The 18,718-nt window shown below is 46.7% G+C and overlaps 1 protein-coding gene across 1 annotated transcript; it reads left to right on the top strand.

Annotated features, from left to right (window-relative positions):
• The first annotated feature begins 311 nt into the window (after positions 1-311).
• Positions 312-18,267, top strand: SYT4 (synaptotagmin 4). Its single transcript, XM_077346700.1, has 4 exons — positions 312-673; positions 4,874-5,688; positions 11,376-11,496; positions 13,561-18,267. Exons 1-4 carry the CDS (start codon positions 640-642, stop codon positions 13,866-13,868), a joined length of 1,278 nt encoding a protein of 425 aa, XP_077202815.1. The 5' UTR covers positions 312-639; the 3' UTR covers positions 13,869-18,267.
• The last annotated feature ends 451 nt before the right edge of the window (positions 18,268-18,718 follow it).

Below are 18,718 nucleotides of genomic sequence, written 5' to 3'. Positions count from 1 at the left end.
AGGGCTTCTGCCGCCTCTCCTCAGAGCATCCCGACTTCCAGCCGAGATCAGTCTGACAATCCTCAAAGCATGCCAGACGGTGTTTTCTAAAACACTGGGACATTTGCCCCCCACCCTCCCACCCCCACCCCCACCCCAGAAATTAGCATTGTTATCGGCGTCCAAGGGAGAGCGGGAGCTAATCTCTTGCAGCAAAGCTGTTAAAACAATTGATGGATGTGGGCTGAATTCCCAGGAGTGGGGGAGTGAGTGGAGAGGGGGGGGTGGCGGAGAGGGAGGTGCCGATTTCAGTCCTGTAGCGTCAGGATTGCGTCAATTTGGGTCTCAACCACGTCTTCGGTCTCGGAGCTCCGTTAGTCAGTAGATCCGGACCACGGGCGAAGTCTCGCGAATCAGGGAGCAGAAGGGAAGGACCTGGGCGACACCCTCCCTCCCCATCGCCCCCAAACCCCCCCTCTTTGAACTCAACCGCCTCCTCTCCTCTGAAGCCTCCCCGATCTCTCAAGCTGGTGTTTTTGATCACGTTGGAAAACAAGGTCCGCTTGGCTCCCGTTTCTCTCCGCTCCTCTGTCTCCGGGAGAGGCTGAGCGAGAAGGGCGAGCAGTTTCAGGACCTTGGAGAGCGCCAGGAGCAGCCAACATGGCTCCGATCGCGGCCAGCAGAGAAGAATTTGGTAAGCAGCAGCTCCTACCAATTCTCGGGTCTGCGCTGGTGGCACCTGGGTGCGCTCGGAAGGCGTTTGCGCATCTCTGCCATTGCGCTGTCTCTGGGGGGGGGGGGGGGATCCGGCGGCGCTGGGGGCTTTGGGGTGGGTGGCAGATGCTCGGACCGGCGTCCTCTTGCACGCTCTTTTCCTCGCCTGCATGGATTTGACAGAAGTTTAGGATTTAGAGATGGGTACCTCTCTCTCTCTCTCTCTCTCTCTCTCTCTCTCTCTCTCTCTCTCTCTCTCTCTCTTTCTCTCTCTCTCTCTCTCCTTCCTTCCTTCCTTCCTTCCTTCCTCTCACTGGTCAGAGCAAAACAGATAGGGTGCATCTGGGAGTCAGGCAGGAGACGTTATTAGCTGCGATGTCAGCTTCTGGAAGGGGTCGGATGAGTCATCCCAAACTCCCAGCATATTTGTCATGGTCGATTCCTCAGAGAGAGAGAGAGAGAGAGAGAGAGAGAGAGGTAACTAACTAGCTAGCTATTTACTCAAACCGATTAGTCATTCGTCTACCCACTCATCCATCCCAGGGTTGTCTTGCTCCCCCTCCATCCATCCATGCGTTGGTTTTTCTCCTGTCACCAGTGATGTTCCCAACAGCATGCTTGCTGAGCATCCCCCCAGTGATTTCCACCGCCTCCCCCACCTCATGTCATACTCTAAGAGCCTTGCCCATCTCTCAAATGCCCCTGATGGATCTTGACACTCACCCAAGGCAGGCAATTAAAAAAAAGTTTTCGGGATGTGTATTTATCAGCTTTTGAAACTCCAGAATGGCCTGCCGTCTATTCTTATGAGTTGGAGAGTCTGGGGGAAATGCATGCCTGCAACGTTGTTCTTTCCCCAGCTTTTCACAAGGGTGGGTTGGTGCCCACTTGCACTGGGATGACGGCCCTGGGAGCCAGGCTTCTTCTTTGTCATTTGATTCTGGGAGCTCTGGGTTCTCGTCAAAGATAGAGAGGCTGAAGGGACTTCAGCGCCCATCACGGGCTGAACCTGAGAGAAGCTCAAAGGGCAGCAGGAGTCTAGGTGGGCCCCTGGGCCGATCCAGCAGGGCTCTTCTTCCGTTGTGCTCACGTCTGGACCGTATCCAGACTGCATCTTTCTCAGCTGGCCAAACTGCCCTGTTCTCAACTCAGCCTGCCCTCTCCTTGCGTCGTTTCTCTGAAACCTAGCCCACTCATTTAGGCAACAAAGGCACATTGCAATCCCCTTTCCAGAGACTGTGCAGCACATTTTGTTCCAAGTTCATCCTGTGCCAGCCCCCTCGGGTCTTTCCAGCTTCAGGGGCGGCTGCCTGCTCACCTGATACGAGGGTAATTAATCCCTAGCAGCTGTCCCTGTATCTGGGAGCCTCCTTCCTGCTGCCGGAGACCCTGCTGAAAGAGCCCTCGGAAAGCCCCTCAATTGACCGTTAAAATCGGCTCAGTCGAGCTAGAGAGCAGACCTGGCCTCTTTCCCGAGGCGTCTTATGCAACTGCCATTACCTCACCGCCGATGGGGTTTTGTCTAACCTCATGGCCACATGTTCTGCTTGAGGAAGCACACAAGCCTAGGCAGAGAGGGGACGCAGGCACGGAGCTGGCTTGAGGTGACTCACTGACCGCAGGGATTCCAGCATCTGATGCCATCAGGATCGGTCTGGACGCCACTACTCTACCCATGTGGCATGGGGACAGTGTGTGGGTGTGGATGGATGGGTTGGTAGGCAGGTAGGCAGACAGGGAGACAGACAGGAAGCTGCGTGATGCTGAATCAGACCTTGAGTCCACTGTCTGCTTAGGCGGCCAGCCACCCTCCTGCCTCGTATTTTCACCTGGATATGCTGGGGATGGGACCTGGGACCTTCTGCATGCCAAATCGGGCCACGGCCCCTCCCACAGACAGACTGACAGAGAGACAGACAGACATCTTTGAATGCAAGAGGACAGAGGTGGAGCAAAGACGTCTGTCCCTTACCAGACATAGATTATAACAAAAGTAGCAACGTAGCTAGGGAGAGGTTGAACAGACTCTGGGTTTAATCCTTGACATGTTCAGCCTGGAGGAGAGGAGATGGAGAGGGGACAGGATTGTTCTCTTGAAGTATTTGAATGGTTGTCCCTTGGAGGAGGGCAGGAAGCAGTTCCTGTGGGCAGCAGAGGAGAGGACCCACAGGAATGGGCTTCAACTCCAAGTAGAATGGTACCAGCTAGATATCAAGGGGGGAGAAAATCATAGTCCAAATAGTTCAGCAGTGGTGGTCTCCCCATCACTGATGATCCTTAAGCTGTGGCTGGACAGATCCTTCTCCTGGATGCTTGAGGCTGATCCTGCACTGAGCAGGGGGTGGGACTAGATGGCCTCTATGGACCCTTCCCACTCTAGGATTCTGTGAGTTTAGTTCAGCAGTGGAATGGGCTGCCTAAGGAGGTGGGGAGCTCCCCCTCACTGGCCGTCTTCAAGCAGCGGCTGGACAGATCCTTCTCCTGGATGCTTGAGGCTGATCTTGCATTGAGAAGGGGGTGGGACTAGATGGCCTGGATGGCCTCTTCCATCTCTAGGATTCTATCATTCCTCATGTATTAAACTCAAAGAAACTCAGTGGTAAGGTAAAACTCAGTGTGATGTATGTGTAAATGGATTTCTGATGCAGAAAGGACAGAGTAGCAGGAGAGTACAAGAGAATCAACTTGAATCTCCACCAGCTAAGAGAGAGAGAAACAGACAGAGACAGAGACAGAGAGAACTGTCCCTCCTCCCCCTTCCCTCTCCCAGACAGAAGACTGTGATTATTTGTTAGAATACCGTCTGCAGTTGTCTAAAAGACACGATTACCTTCCTGCGCAAACCCATGCCATCTCATTAATATTACATGAGCCCTCCCCCCCCCCCACCGCCAATCCCCACGATTTGCTCTGCGAACGTAGACTTGGGCTTGTTTCCTCCGACCGGTGGCTCTGTGCTTCGACTCACTTAGCCTTCTTACTTATGGGCAGAATTGGATTTCCCATTAGTGGCGCTCTACTCACCCCCACCCCCACCCCATGCCGCCCTGCTTACTCATGAAATGCTAACGACATCCCCCCCCCCCGTCCCTCTTTTTGCCTGACGCCAGATGTTGGCTTTGCAGTCTCCGTGCCTGGATCACCCTTTGGTTGTTTGAAACGAGGTGGGGGGGGGCAGAGAAAAGACCTTTAGGTTCTTGCTGGCTATCCTGAATGATGAGGTGTCTTGGGCCCAGTGCAAGGTGCATTTGCTTTACTTATGAGCCTTTTCTACCAACTTCTGCAAGACTTGAGCACAGGCGAGCATGCCACAGACTATAGTCGGGGGCACCTACCCCTTTCAGATAGCTCGAAACCAAATAGCTGCTTTAGGATGCTCTGGGCTGATCCTGCGTTGAGCAGGGGGTTGGACTAGATGGCCTGCATGGCCTCTTCCAACTCTATGATTCTATGATTCTATCCTGCGTTGAGCAGGGGGTTGGACTAGATGATCTGTATGGTCCCTTCCAACTCTATGATTCTAAATTTTCTTGGGCCCCGTTTTGTGGCACAAGTGGATGTCTTTTTAAAATGTCCGGGAATAACAAACAAAAACTGCAAGCAAAAAAAAAAACCCCAAAAAAAGATTGTTATAATTAATTTGTCTTGGACTGATGTTACCAAGGAAATCGGCCTTTCCTAAGGAGCTGTTAGTTCCCATTGAAGTTACCCTTCTCATGTCACGGCGGAACCCCTCCCAGGGATCATGATGGTATTTAGTGCCTTGAAGATGAAGAGAAATCGGTTGATGGATATAAAAGCAGATGGCGTGCATGTGAGCAGTTCATATTTCAAATTCCCTTTCATCTGTCGACTCAAAAGACTAGAGCGGAGGCAGGAAGAGTGAGCTTGGAGTGTTTGTGTGTGTTTTTGTCTGCCGCGTTAGCGAATTTGACGAGAACTGTGTCTTTTATGGCAATTGTGATGTGCAGTTGTGCTTGCCTCAGCCATTAAGCAGCGATAAACTTTTTTTTTTTTAACGTTTATGTTCATACCTGCAGGGGGCACAGAATGTACGTGCATTCGGTTGGATAGCGCTTGGGGCAATTCTTTCTCGTTCACTCTCACAGGCCTCTTGTTTGGTTATTTTGACTTTGATCTAGCATTCATGCCTTTGTTTGCCGTTTGCTTTGACTTCCAGATGAAATTCCAACGGTGGTTGGAATCTTCAGTGCCTTCGGGCTGGTCTTCACCGTCTCTCTTTTTGCTTGGATCTGCTGCCAACGCAAATCTTCCAAATCCAACAAGACCCCTCCGTACAAATTTGTCCATGTGCTGAAGGGGGTCGATATTTACCCAGAGAACCTCAACAGCAAGAAGAAATTTGGGGCTGATGACAAAAACGAAGCCAAAGGCAAGCCGGTGGTGCCCAAGAGCTCCCTTCACCTTGACCTGGAGAAACGGGATCTGAATGGCAATTTCCCCAAAACGATCCCTAAAATTCCAAGCTCATCTGATCTCGAGAGCTTTACTCCAAAACTCTTTCCAGAAAAGGAGAAAGATTCAATATCTCCCGATAGCCTGAAGTCCACAACGTCAGTATCTTCTGAGGAGAAACAAGATAAGCTCGGGACTCTGTTCTTTTCCATTGAGTACAACTTTGAGAAGAAATCATTCATGGTGAACATCAAAGAAGCTTGTGGCTTGCCAGCCATGGATGAGCAGTCAATGACTTCTGATCCGTACATCAAAATGACGATACTCCCAGAGAAGAAACACAAGGTGAAAACGCGTGTGCTGAGGAAAACCTTAGATCCCGCTTTTGATGAAACCTTCACGTTCTACGGGATCCCTTACACCCAAATTCAAGATCTAAGTCTCCACTTTATGATCCTGAGCTTCGACAGGTTTTCCCGTGATGACATCATTGGAGAAGTCCTCTTTCCTCTCTCGGGGATCGAACTAACAGAAGGAAGAATGTTGATGAATAAGGAGATCGTCAAAAAGAACGTTAGGGTAATTGATCTCAAATCTTTTTTTTTTTTTTTACTGATCTATGCATGCGTTTCACCAGCCCAGCCGCTAAGAGAGGGTTCACACCTTTAAAAATGTAGGATCTAGCACCATAAGACAGAAAACTTGAAGATGTAAGCTATACAATCCCAACATGTAAATCTAGTCTTCAGACTTTATGACACTTCTCAGATCCCTGTTGGTAGCTCCAAACCCAAACCATTTTTTGACCCAAACAGAATTTGACATTAATTTTCATTCATTGGTTGGGTATTCTGCCATTCCTTCAAGAAACTCAGGGAAGTTATCCATTTCCATCTTTGTAAGGATCCTATGAGTTAGGCTAGGCCATGAGATGGAGCTTGATCCATGGTAGGTTAGACAATGAGATGGAGCTTGATCTATAGAGAGCTTCATGGCTGGATGAAAATTTGACTCCATATTTGGTCCAGTCCATACCTTTGAATGGTTCATCGGTGTTTTGTCTGGAGGTAGAAACAGGGTGATAATTTTCGGCAGTGGCCCCTTTGTTGCTTTATCCTCTGATGTTCCACTAGGAGATTAGACACGTTCGTGGGATATTGGTCTATCAGTGATCATGAGCCCTAGTGGTTAAAGGAAATTTCTATGTGAGAGCCAGCATGGTGTCATGATTGAGAATGGTGGACAATAATCTTGAGAACCAGGTTTGGTTCCTCACCCCTCCAACTTCACAGGAGAAGAGGGGAAAGGTGTCTGGAAGCCACGTTGGGACTCCTTCGTGTACTGAAAAGTGGGGTATAAAAAACAGATTTTCTTCTTCTTCTATATTCAGAGACAGTGAATCTGTGCATAGCAATGTTGGGAGGCAAAATTAGGGGAAGGCCCTGGCCTCTATATCCTGCTATTGGGCCTCTAGAGAAAACTTTCTCAACACCATTACTGTTGAGAAGCCTCTGAGACTTTCTTCAGGCTTCGAGAAACCCCAGAAGTGGTGCAATCATGCTGAATATGGTTGAGGAGCATAGCTGTGGACACGCCCACCTGGGGCCCCTCCCCTTTCCCCCCTCCAAGCCCATCATTGGCCATTTTGGGAGAGGGGGCAGATCAACATGGCTATCTAGGGTTATATCACCCGATAATACATGTGTGTGTGTGTTATAAACATTAATCAATTAACTACCTCCCACCATTCATGAAAGTCTTCCAGGGCCAGGTTTCTTGATGGCCCTGGAAGGGTTTCTTGAATGTGTGGGAGTTCATTAATTTTAAATATATTTTTAAAATGTGTTACTCATTTATTGGGTGATACAACCATATATGGTCATGTCAACCCACCCACCTCCCTCCCCAAATGGCCAATGATGGGCGTGGAGGGGATGTGAGGGGGTGGAGACAGCTATGCTTCCAATCATATTCTTCGCAATTGTGCCTCTTCTATCTTTGATGGGAGTTGTTGTGGGGTTTCTCAATGGTAAAAATGTGGAGAAAGACTGGTTTGGAAGAATGCAGCTTCTTGTGCGCAACCCAGAAACCCCCAGATCGGTAGGACTAATTTCATCTTCAGAGGATCCAAATTACTGGGGAAGAGAAAATTCCATATCTGTGCTCAAACACATTTTACCCGGTAGCAGCAGGAGGAAGCATAGAGACAAGTAAGATAATTAGACATTCAGGAAGCTATCGCATATCACTCCGTGGCAGAAATTGCCCATGGGCTAGAACGGGCGTGCCAACTGAGGGTGACCTGTCTAGCAATGCCCGAGTTCTATTTTAATACTTTTGCAAACAGCATTGGGAGAGGGTAATTAGATAAGGGGTGCCTCTCTCTTTCCCTAGTCGAACACGCCTGGTTACATTCTCCTTTGTGAAGCTTCAAATATTCCATTCCACCAAACCTTTCTTCTTTCTGTATTAGGGTATCACTTTCATGTTCCCATCACACAGACAGGTATAAAACCAAGAAAGTAGCGTAGAAGGCACAGAGATTGGAAATTATACCGACTGTCTAAGGATTACTGGCAGTCTTCAAAGAAAGGTTGGATACGCTCTTTTCTTGGATGCTTTAGGATGCTTTGGGCTGATCCTGCATTGAGCAGGGGGTTGGACTAGATGGCCTGTATGACCCCTTCCAATTCTATGATTCTATCATTCTACCTCCTCATTCCCAAGACTTCAAACTGAAATTCAGAAATACTGAAGAAGAAGAGGAAGAGTTGGTTTTTATACCCTGCTTTTCAGAGCCCAAAGGAGTCTCCAAGCGGCTTACAATCACCTTCCCTTCCTCTCCCTGCAACAGGCATCCTGTGAGGTAGGTGAGGCTGAGAGAGCTCCAGAGAACTGTGACTGGCCCAAGGTCATCCAATAGGCCCCATGGGTCTCAGTGACCTACAATCGCCTCATCTTCCTCTCCCCACAACAGATACCCTTTGAGGTAGTTGGGGCTGAGAAGCTGTGCAAGAACTGCTCAGCAAGAAAGAACTCTAACAGAATCGAGACTGGTCCAAAGTGACTGAGCTGGCTGCTTGTGGAGGAGTAGGGAATCAAATTCAAAGAAGCAGGAAGCCTTCTGTTGAGCCAATCAGGATGCAGGAGGAAAATTGGATATCATCAGGAAGTTCCAATCCTGTCTATTCTACATATACATCTTCTCCAATGTCCCCTTTGAAAACTGGGATTGTGCAGAGGAGAGTGATAAGGAAGATCATAGGCCTGGTAACAAATCTCTAAGAGGAAAGGCTGAGGGACCTGGGATTGTCCAGTCTGGTGGAGAAGAGATGAAAAGGGGAATGGGTGGCTCTCCTGAAGTATTTGAAAGGTTGGCACTTGGAGGAGGGCAGGGAAAGCTTCCTGTTGGCAGCAGAGGAGACGACCTGTAGGAAATGGGGTTAAACTATAGTTAAAATGTTACCAGCTAGATATCAGGGGGGGGGGGGAAATCACAATCAGAGTAGTTCAACCGTGGAATCTGCTGCCTAAAGAGGTGGTGAGCTCCCACTCCCTGGCGGTCTTCAAGCAGCGGCTGGACAGATCCTTCTCCTGGATGCTTGAGGCTGATCCTGCACTGAGCAGGGGGTGGGACTGGATGGCCTGCATGGCCCCTTCCCATTCTAGGATTCTAGGAGTCTTGTTCAGCAGTGGAATGGGCTGTCTAAGGAGGTGGGGAGCTCCCCCTCACTGGCCGCCTTCAAGCAGCAGCTGGACAGATGCTTATCATGGATGCTTGAGGCTGATCCTGCATTGAGCAGGGGGTGGGACTAGATGGCTCATATAGTCCCTCCCAATTCTAGGATTCTATGATTCTGTTCAATCATACACAAACAAATATTGCATATTCCAACAAAACTAAAGTGCTTGGGGAAAGATACCAATACAGTTACCTGGCCTTCAATAGGGATAACCTGGCTGAAATCCAACCAAATTCCCAGCTGCAAAGATACAATCAATAAGCCGTTGAAGTTAGTGGCAAAACTTCCTTGATTTTCAAGGCTGAGAGCATCTCTGTACATCACCGTGGCTGTGATCCACAAGTAATTAACCCTCAATTTGTGGGCCGTGTTTGCAATCCTCAAGCCTGTTTCATATCCAGCGGTCTGGTAATCCTCAACAGGTCTTAAACTGGAGTAAGAAGCTTCCAGTCTTCAGTCCCATTCATCTCAATGGTTCTGGTGCCAGTCCCTAGTGTTCTACCTGGAAATAAACCCCACCATTATCAATGGGCCTAACTTCTCCATCAATGCCTTTATTATCAGGTTGCAAATCAGTCTATGACAGAAGTTCAGCTTAATGAATTCCTGAAGGCAGCTGGCTCTTTGTGGGTCTTCCAGGCTCTGTGGCCATGATCTGTTAGTTTTCATTCCTGATATTTCTCTAGCAACCGTGGCTGGCATGCTCAGATGTAGGATATGGGAAGATAGGGATCTCTCCATGCCAAAGTGTGGAGTGTGTGAACAATTGCTGGGCATTTCATTTACTTTTGGGGAACAGGACTAATGCCTCATGAATTCCACCCTGACCCTGGAAAAGCACTTCTAAATGGACTTGCTAATGAACTCCACCAAAGACACAGGAAAAACACTTATCAATGGACTTGCTAATGAACCACACCCAAAACACAGGAAAAAACCACATCCTGCTTCCAGTTCACCCTCAAGGAGAATTCCTGATAAGCCATGAATGTGATGTTATGCCTCACCCCCCCCACCCACTCACACTGAGAATTAAATAGAACACCCAACAACTGTTCACACACTCCGCACATTGGCATGGAGATAATCCCACCTTGCCATGCCCTACTTCAGAAGATGCCAACCATGGTTACTGACAAGGAATAAAACTACCAGACCACATCCATAGAGCCTGGAAAACCCACAACAACCACCTTCGTCTTAATTGGCAGGCCATTCTGCTTAAAATTCCCCTCCTGGCAGAGGACTCAAATCCCAGCTGGCCTTCCCAGGACCCATCCGTCTATTGACTTTGTGGTCCATGCTTTCCCAAGCTCAAGCATTCAATCATACTACTATTGGTCCTATAGATATAGATAGATATAGATATAGATAGATATAGATTTGGGTACCCCTTCCACAGCTGTCAAGAATTACACCAGGCTGGCCATATACAAATAAATCTCCTGGGGACTGAATTTTGAATTTTGTTTTCTTTTAAAAAACACAAACCTCTGCACAGATTTCTTCAGCATGATCCTCAGACTGTGATCTGTAACAATTTGTGGATTCCCCCTCCCCTGAGCACCAGTAAATGGAATGAAACATTTCAACAGATGGAAGGGAAGGATTGGGCCAGAATCACTGGTTACAAAGAGCCAAAATCCATTGGTTTCAATGAAATAGAGACATTATAATGATGGCTAACAAGTAATATTGAAAACAAGGGGCCAAGCCTGTTGCATTCAGGAATACCATGGGCACTAGATTAGGGAGGTGGGGTGGAAGGACTCTGGGGATGGCCTCCCCCTCCCCCCAGGACCTGAAAAGGCTGCAGGAAGCTGTTAGGGAACTCACCGGCAGGGGCAGCTCTCACGCGGCAGGGATCTGCAGCCTCCGAGCCTCGGGGAGAAGTGGAAGGAGGAGGGGGTGGCCAGGGGTGGGGGATGGAAGGTAATTGGCTGGCCGCTGGGCAGAAAGGCAAGCTGGTTGGAGGAGGAGGAGGCACTCAGGGGCGGGACAGCTGCCCTGAGTGGGTGTTCTGAGCAGCACTTAAGGCATGAGACACGCTCCTCCTCCAAGGCCTTACCAGAAATATATTATGTGGAACACATAAGTATTACTATAAGCACGGGCGACTTTCTGTAGATTGGGATCTTATGGACTGACCTATTTATTATTTATTTATTGTATGGTGTGTGTGTAATGTAGCCCAGCAGCCACTACCCCTAGTGTCCCTTGGAGGAATGAACCCCCACATTTTTGGAGGTCTCTCATCCAAATACTAGTCAGAGTCAGCCCTGCTTAGCCACGGAGATCTAAAAGGATTGGCCTTACCTGAGCTATCAATGATAGGATTGGGAAAGGTGTTGAGTCTTATGTCTGACTATTTTTAAGGGCCGTGGAATTGGATGCCCCCGTTAACGGTCCTTGGATCTGAATGTATCGCACAAATCGAGGTTAGGCCCAAAAGCTTCAGAACGGCATTAAATGTTCTTCTCGCTCCAAAGCGTCGCATAAATAATTCTCTTTTTGGTTCTCCAGAAGTCTTCTGGGCGGGGAGAGCTGCTGATTTCTCTCTGTTACCAGTCCACGACAAACACCCTCACTGTGGTGGTATTAAAAGCCAGACACCTACCCAAAGCGGATGTTTCAGGATTATCAGGTAATTGCGACCGAGATGTACATTTTACACGGTAAAGAACTGGTGACTTCATCTACTAGGCTGGTGTCCTCAGGTTGGGAGATTTAGTCCGGGAGATTTCCCGGAACTGTCTATGCACAAGCCATTAGAACCCCTTTGGGCACAGAAAGCATCAGCACAAACTCAGTTGTCATGTGAATTTACCTTGAGGCAACTGATGTGGGTCTCCTTTTTGCGTTTATGCAGCAGGGCCCATTTCAAAATGCCTGATATCGGCTACACGGTGTTAGCTGCTTTTTGCATTGAGCAGTCAGCAGAGTCTATTCAAGAGAAGACTGCAGGAAGCCCCTGTCGGATTAGCTAGGCAGGCATGGAAAGCACACAGAGATATATAAGTAGTAAAGCTCTGCTATGAATCACAGCCCTTCCCCCTGCCCTTTGAACAATGTGCATTTTAAAATTAGAGACGAAGGAGAGACAGAATCTATCCAGTGGCTTAATTAAGCATAAGAAGATAAAAAGTCTCTTATGTTATTTATTTAGGCTTTGACTCTGCCTAAATAAATAACATAAAAATTGGAAGCAGCAGGGATAGATGAGTGACAGGGGGAAGAGCTGCTGAAAGAAAAAGGTCGGGAATCTGGAATTCTGGTTCAGGAGAGCAGCACTTCCAGGGCTCAGCTTCCACTCTTGGATTCAGGCCAAACCAAAAGCCCCAGTTCTACAAGCTCCAATTCCAGTGGATGACCTCAAAGTGTCAAGTCATTATTCCACGTAACAAATTTGACAAAGGTGTCCAGCATTCCACAGGGCCTGGGAATTGTAGTCCATGGACATCTGGAGGGCCGCAGTTTGACTACCCCTGCTCTAGAGGTAGGGAGTGTTGGGATGGGGGGGGGGGCGTTCTACCATGTTGTTGGGTTTGTTGGTTTATTGTACTTTATAATTTTTGCATCCATTTGAATGAGGTTTTTAATGGGGGCTTTTATCTGGACATCTGTAACTTGCTTACCTATGAAGTTATTCTCTCACCTTTCTTTGAAAAGTTGGAAAGGCTGGGTACTTCTCACACTGGTATAGCTCCCGGAGCTTTCCCCCTCTTGAACAGTACAGGAGTATTGTGGGATGGAATCATACCAAAATGGCAACTAGGCACGGTCATACCCAACTGAAAAAAAAAATGGCCTATTTAGTTGCATCTCAGGAAGCAAGAAGCACATTTCTCTGGTTGAGGTTAGACACGTGCATTTCAGAACAGAAAAGTACCCAAATCAATGTTGATTCAGACACTTTTGGGATTAACCAGGTCCAGAATGACCTTCCATTGAAGTAAAACCATCCAAAATAGCCTTGGCTGAATTGCTGAACCACGATTCGAGTGCAATTCAGCCATGTTTAAAGGACCAAAAATTTCCCTTTCTGTATATTATATGACTTGCAGGGGGGGGGGGATTGTGGTAGAGATTGGACCATGACTATGGTACCACAATACAGCAAAACTGTATGGTATCACAAAGACCCCTTCATGGTAGCATGGTGTGTGGCTTTTCATAATGGTCGACGGGGAGTCCCTTTCAGTGGGGTTTGATGAAAACCTTGAAAAACACATGAGTGAAGGGGAGCAACTAGCTCCCCACCACTCATCTGTTTCATGTTGTGTTGTGCAGTTTCTTTAAAGGGACTGCACAAAACAGCCTGAAAAATAGGTGAGCAGTGGGGAACAGGGGTTTAAAGGGACTTGGAGTCCCTTTAAACTCCTGATCTCTACTCTACCTATGAATTGCCATAAACTGCCACTTGGTTTGGTTTTTTTTTTAATTTATATACCTTCCTGAGATGGCCTGTTCAAGAGGTGCAGTATACAAATTAAATAAACACTCATCCCACACAATGTCAGCTGTGTCTTGATGGCAAAATAAAAATCTTTATAGCAGCACTGTTAGTGTAGACCTGTTATATATTTATTACATGTGGGGAACAGAAGGAAAATAGCTTGCCCCCAAAATCAGATTTGAGACTTGAACTGGTGAGCTCCTTGGGTTCCTGCTGTTTAAAATATTGGTTGGATGCCCCTTGTCTTTGCAGACCCCTATGTCAAGGTCAACCTCTATCACGCCAAGAAAAGGATCTCCAAAAAGAAAACCCATGTTAAGAAGTGTACCCCCAACGCAGTGTTCAATGAACTTTTTGTCTTCGACATCCCCTGTGAAGGCCTCGAAGAGATCAGCATCGAGTTCTTGGTTTTGGATTCAGATCGGGGCTCCCGGAACGAAATCGTCGGCCGCTTAACCTTGGGGGCGTCCGCGGAAGGAACGGCTGGAGAACACTGGAAGGAAATCTGCGAGTTCCCCAGGAGACAGATTGCCAAATGGCACGGGTTGTGCGATGGTTAATGGTCCCCGGAAGAGGACGGACGGAACTTTCGGACAAAAAAATAAATCAACTCCCATAGGCAAGGATCCATTTTCTTTCTTTGCAATGTGTAATCACAGGCTAGGGACGGAAAAAAAACAAACAAACCACACAACTTTTCTTGATGTTGAGACTGAATTGAATTATGCGACGGTGACTCTGTTTTTTCTCATTCCGTTCACGCTTTTCTTGTTTTGCAAGCGAGAAGCACTCGGCATCCTGACGTCAGAGGTCCGTATTCTGCCGGAGTCGACACAGTGACAGAGACACAAAATGCTGTAAACCTAATTCAGAAATCTTTTTTTATTATTATTACGATTATTAGTATTACAAAAGTCATCGGCAAACCCAGATTTGTGCCATCATTCCGGCAATGTTAGCCTCATTTTTATCCGTTGCTGGCCCTAAAATCACCTCTGTTATGTTCAGCCTAAACTAGGGCTGAGTGAATGGATTTTGGAGGTAGAAAACCTTTCTTGAAAATTTTAACTCTTTCCTCCCTCTAGCCCCCCAAAAGTTTGGTCTCTGAAGAATCACACCTCACCAGAGTCCATTTCTTTTGTAACTCCATGGTATCAGCATGTTCATTTTGAAAAGGAGGGAGTGAGAGACCATTACAGGAAATGTTGGGGAGGGGAAAAAAGAAACCTCTATGGGCATCTTCAAAAGAACTCATTTTGTTTCAGAAAGGGCTTTGATGATACTAGGTGTAAGGAAGTGTAAATGTTACAAGAAGGTTAAGAACTGTGCTTTTAATATAGTCTACGATTTTTTTTTTAGACTGTCTCTAGATATCTATACAGTGGGGGTAGGGCCCAAACCGAACGACACATCCGATATTTCTAAGGTCAAACCAAGAATCATCCTTGGTATGCTTTCCAAATGGCTTTCAGTGCCAAAATGAAGGTTTGTTACTATTTGTTTCTATTTGCTTTGTAACACTAAGGGTGTTGTTGTCGGTGGGGAAATCTAAACAAGACAAAACAAAAATGCTGTAAATACCAAGTACCGATCCTACAAAAACGTACAGTTCCCATTGGGCCAAGCTTAAGCAGGCTCACGGAGAGCTTTATACCTCATGCGACATGTAGATGAGCTCTTTCACCATAGAGATTCGCTTAGCTTCATTGCATTCATGTCATCGGCCAGTTCTGTTGGAGGGGGGAGGAGGGTGGGCAGGGCAATCTCACATTTGCTCTTCATTCGGGGTCAAGCATGCATGTGTCATAGGATCAGAACTTTTGGCCAGATTAGGGGAAGAGTTGTGTAATATAAAGCCCATTCTTCATCATTTGGGATTGGTCAAATCCTAGCCAAGACCTGCCAACCGAATCATAACTTTTTGGCCATTTACAGCACACAACAATCACAGAAAAGTTTGTGGGTTGTGCTCGACTGGGCCAGTTATGAGTTGTGTAGGCTTACGCAAAGCCAATCAATGCACAAAGCGATACCCTCTCCATTGGAACCCTGTGAAACATATTCAAGTGTTTACATTCGAAGGCATTTTCGAAGCTGTTGAATTAGCACAATCGCAAATGGAAAGTTCCCTATCCTATCCTTCGTAGGTGGGTACTTGATGTCAGAGGTATTCTTGATGTGAATATTGCTTAGGATAACCTCCAGGAGAGCATTCACTCCTAGATTATTGTTTTTAGGCAAGCCCATGGGTAACTATCTCAAGGTGGAAACGAAACAGTAAAAGGTGGATTCCCCTGCAGACGTGAGCTACCTAGATCTAGTAGCCAGCTCACGGGATCTTTCCAGAAAATGTCACATCCGGCATGATACTCTCCAGACATGTCCCTAAGGAAGCCATCCCAAATGAAGTCTGGTAGAATCGAAGATCACGTAGGAAGATGAAGATCACTTTGTAAAAGAGGCATGGATTCACCCTTTCCTATGTCCGAATTGTTCGCAAGGAGGACAGAATAGCAACGTCTGGTGAAGGGTGGGGAAGGAGAAGATGCTACCGGTCTACCCCTGCCTCCACTAGCACGTTACGGCATTTTAACGGCCCTAGGGATGTGTCGGAGAAGGGGATTGGCTGATTCCACTGTCCAGTAGAGCTCAAGTTCTGGGGGGCTTTGTGCCATTGAATGGGTGTTCTAACCATGACTGCTTTGATGTCTTTGGGCAACACCGTCTCTGGCAGGTTATTTCAAGCCCTGCAAAAAGTTGTAATGGCTATAATATTTGGAATCAGAAGACCACCCCCATTGATTTTGTTGGTTTTCAGCAAGACGAAAGCCAAGTCTTTTCGCATACCGGGGTGGTGGCTCAGAGCCAAGGAATTCCATAGCATGAGCAACAGTGGAGAAAGGAGAGTTAGACAATGAATTGTTCAATCTAGCAAAGACTGCAGGAGGTTGGCAATGGGTTTTGCCAGAGTCCTAACCTGGCCTGAACCAATTGAGTGAAGATTGGAATGTGAAATATGCAAGAAATATCACTGGAAGAATTCCATTGGGAGTCTTTCAGGTTTTTGTGTCGGTAATTTATCCAGGTTTTTGATCGATGTGTTTGATATCATGGTGTTTATATACGCTCGGAGGCATTTTCATGACGTGCTTTTTAATGAAAATGCACAATGTATAAAGAAAAAAAGAAGAAGAAGAAGAAAAAAAGATTTGCAACTCGTGTGTATAAAGGATTTGAACCTCTTTGGTTTCATTTCAAGCATTTTGTAGCTGATAGCTGCCCTGGCTTCAGATCTTCGGACTGCTTAATTCCAGGGTCATCCCATTGAAATGACTATGATTACCATCCTAAAGGCACATCAAAATGCAATGAAGTCAAGAGTGAGATTTTCAGTGGCTTTGATGCTTTGGGGAGGAAAGCCCATTCATTCATTCATGAGAAGTCCATTGAGTGGGATCATGGAGGTAACTGATTCATACCCAGAGTGCAGGAATACTAAATCCCAACAGGAAAATGCATCCAATGCCACCATTATTAAGGGGGTGGGAATCAAAATAACCTTATTCATGTTGAACTGAAATTTGTCTTCAGAGTCAAATACTGAATGGTCTTGGGCGGGGATTATCAACTGGGGTTCCACAGAATGTGAAAGCTTCAAAGGGTTTATGCGGACTTTCCCAGAAGTTTGGATGGATATCCCTAGACATCACTGGAATCTGCTTTCCCTGTTGCTGTACAGGCCTAGTATCTTTCTCCTCAATGGAAGAATGATCAATTGATTGATTGGATGGTTCCCACATCTTACTTCATTGTCCTCTTCTCTGAAGAGGCATATCACCACACTTGGGGTTCCTCAAAGCCTCATGAATGGTCAAAAGGTTGAAAAAGACTCAATTATGGGCTTAGTGCTTTCCAATAATCACAGTGTTATGTTTGCCTAGCCCAGTGGTTGTCCCAGGGTCCCATATGTGTGCAATCATCTTGGAACATCAAATTGATTGCCCTCCCCAATGTCCTCAGGTGACATGTTGAGCGCATTCCAAGTTCTCCCATAGCACTGGTGAAGTCTCACAAGTCTAGCATTCAATGTGGATTAATGGTGAGATGCCAAATGCTTCTCACAACTCTGGGCAACTTGGGGGGGACCTGTGGTGGGCAAGTCCATGCAGTAGGCATTCCCAGAAGGTATGAAGTTTGAATGATCTCTGGCCCATACCTAGTATAACATCTTGTTACTTAGTTTAACAGTTGCCTTCAGCCAATAGTTCTTTAGAAGGCACATAAGACTTGGATCGGAAGTATGCCTTGCTTTTCTTTGTGTGCGTGTCTTATTTTTTATTTAAAAAGAGACAATCTGCCATTTTGACACCAACTGGGTAACTTCACCACAACGACCATGAGTTGCCTGGAAGAGAGTTGTCCTATTGGTGAAATGACAGTAAGGGGGTGAGGGAAGAAGGCAAACCGTTCTTTTTACACTGGGCAAATTGTAAATAGGATTTCTTTTTTTAAAAAAAAATCTTTAAAAAAACAAAACAGTTTGTCTTGCCGAGTTCCATCGCGAACCCATCTGGGAACTTGATGGGAGAGAAATCCAAACGATGATTCTTTAAGAGAGGCATCGGGGTGGGGAGGGGAATGTCTGTTTTATAAAGTATTTGATTCTCAATGTGAATATCTCGAAACCTGTTAAGAATATACCGTCCTGTACGAAACCCTGTAAAAATAACAATGTTTGTCAAGGTAGTGAACAACGGCGACGACATTACTCCGAAAGATGGGGCTATTCATGTTTGGCAATCTGATGTAACTCAGTAATCAATTTTGTGAATGATGTTGTACATTCAATAGCAGTTCTTTGGAGGAAGCATGGGGCCGGAGGATTTGTACGTCTTTTGTGCTGGCTTTGTATGTTGTGCCATATATGTGAGACGAGAATAAATAAGTCCATTCATTCCATCCCAACACAACATTTTACTTATGCATCTTTGCCTTTTGAGTTTCTTTTGAACGTTCTTTTCTCAAAATGCAATTCCTTCCCCAGAACTTTTTAGACGGGTGCCTTCTTTGTAACGCATGCTCATGCATGAAGACGCCCGCTGACAACAATAACTTCACTGGGGCCCAGTGGGGAGGGGCCAAGCGGGGTTGGGAGCAAGCTTTCTGGTGGGCCACGGCTGATCTGATTGGCTGTGCAGATCTCTTAAAATGTTGGCTTGGGGGCACCTGTCTCCCTAGCACAAGGGTTTTCACTGTGTGGCTGAAGGTAAGTTGTATGGAAGCGCCAAATAAATCTGCGCAGGCGCCATAAACCATTTAACGAGGGAACCTCCGAAGAGGATTGTGCCAATTTCCAGCAGAACAACAAAAAAAATCTCGGTGAATTACCCTTGTTTCGGTAAACTTCATC

This window comes from Paroedura picta, chromosome 7, assembly GCF_049243985.1.
Source record: "Paroedura picta isolate Pp20150507F chromosome 7, Ppicta_v3.0, whole genome shotgun sequence".
Classification (NCBI taxonomy): domain Eukaryota; kingdom Metazoa; phylum Chordata; class Lepidosauria; order Squamata; family Gekkonidae; genus Paroedura; species Paroedura picta.
Note: the sequence above shows the minus strand (reverse complement) of the source record. Positions and strands in the feature narration are given on the sequence as shown.

Excerpts from the sequence above, each read along its gene's own strand:
- SYT4 (XM_077346700.1), top strand. The coding sequence starts at position 640 with ATGGCTCCGATCGCGGCCAGCAGAGAAGAATTTG. Across the intron at positions 674-4,873 it reads GGCCAGCAGAGAAGAATTTG|ATGAAATTCCAACGGTGGTT; the intron begins GTAAGCAGCAGC and ends TTTGACTTCCAG. Across the intron at positions 11,497-13,560 it reads GGATGTTTCAGGATTATCAG|ACCCCTATGTCAAGGTCAAC; the intron begins GTAATTGCGACC and ends TTGTCTTTGCAG.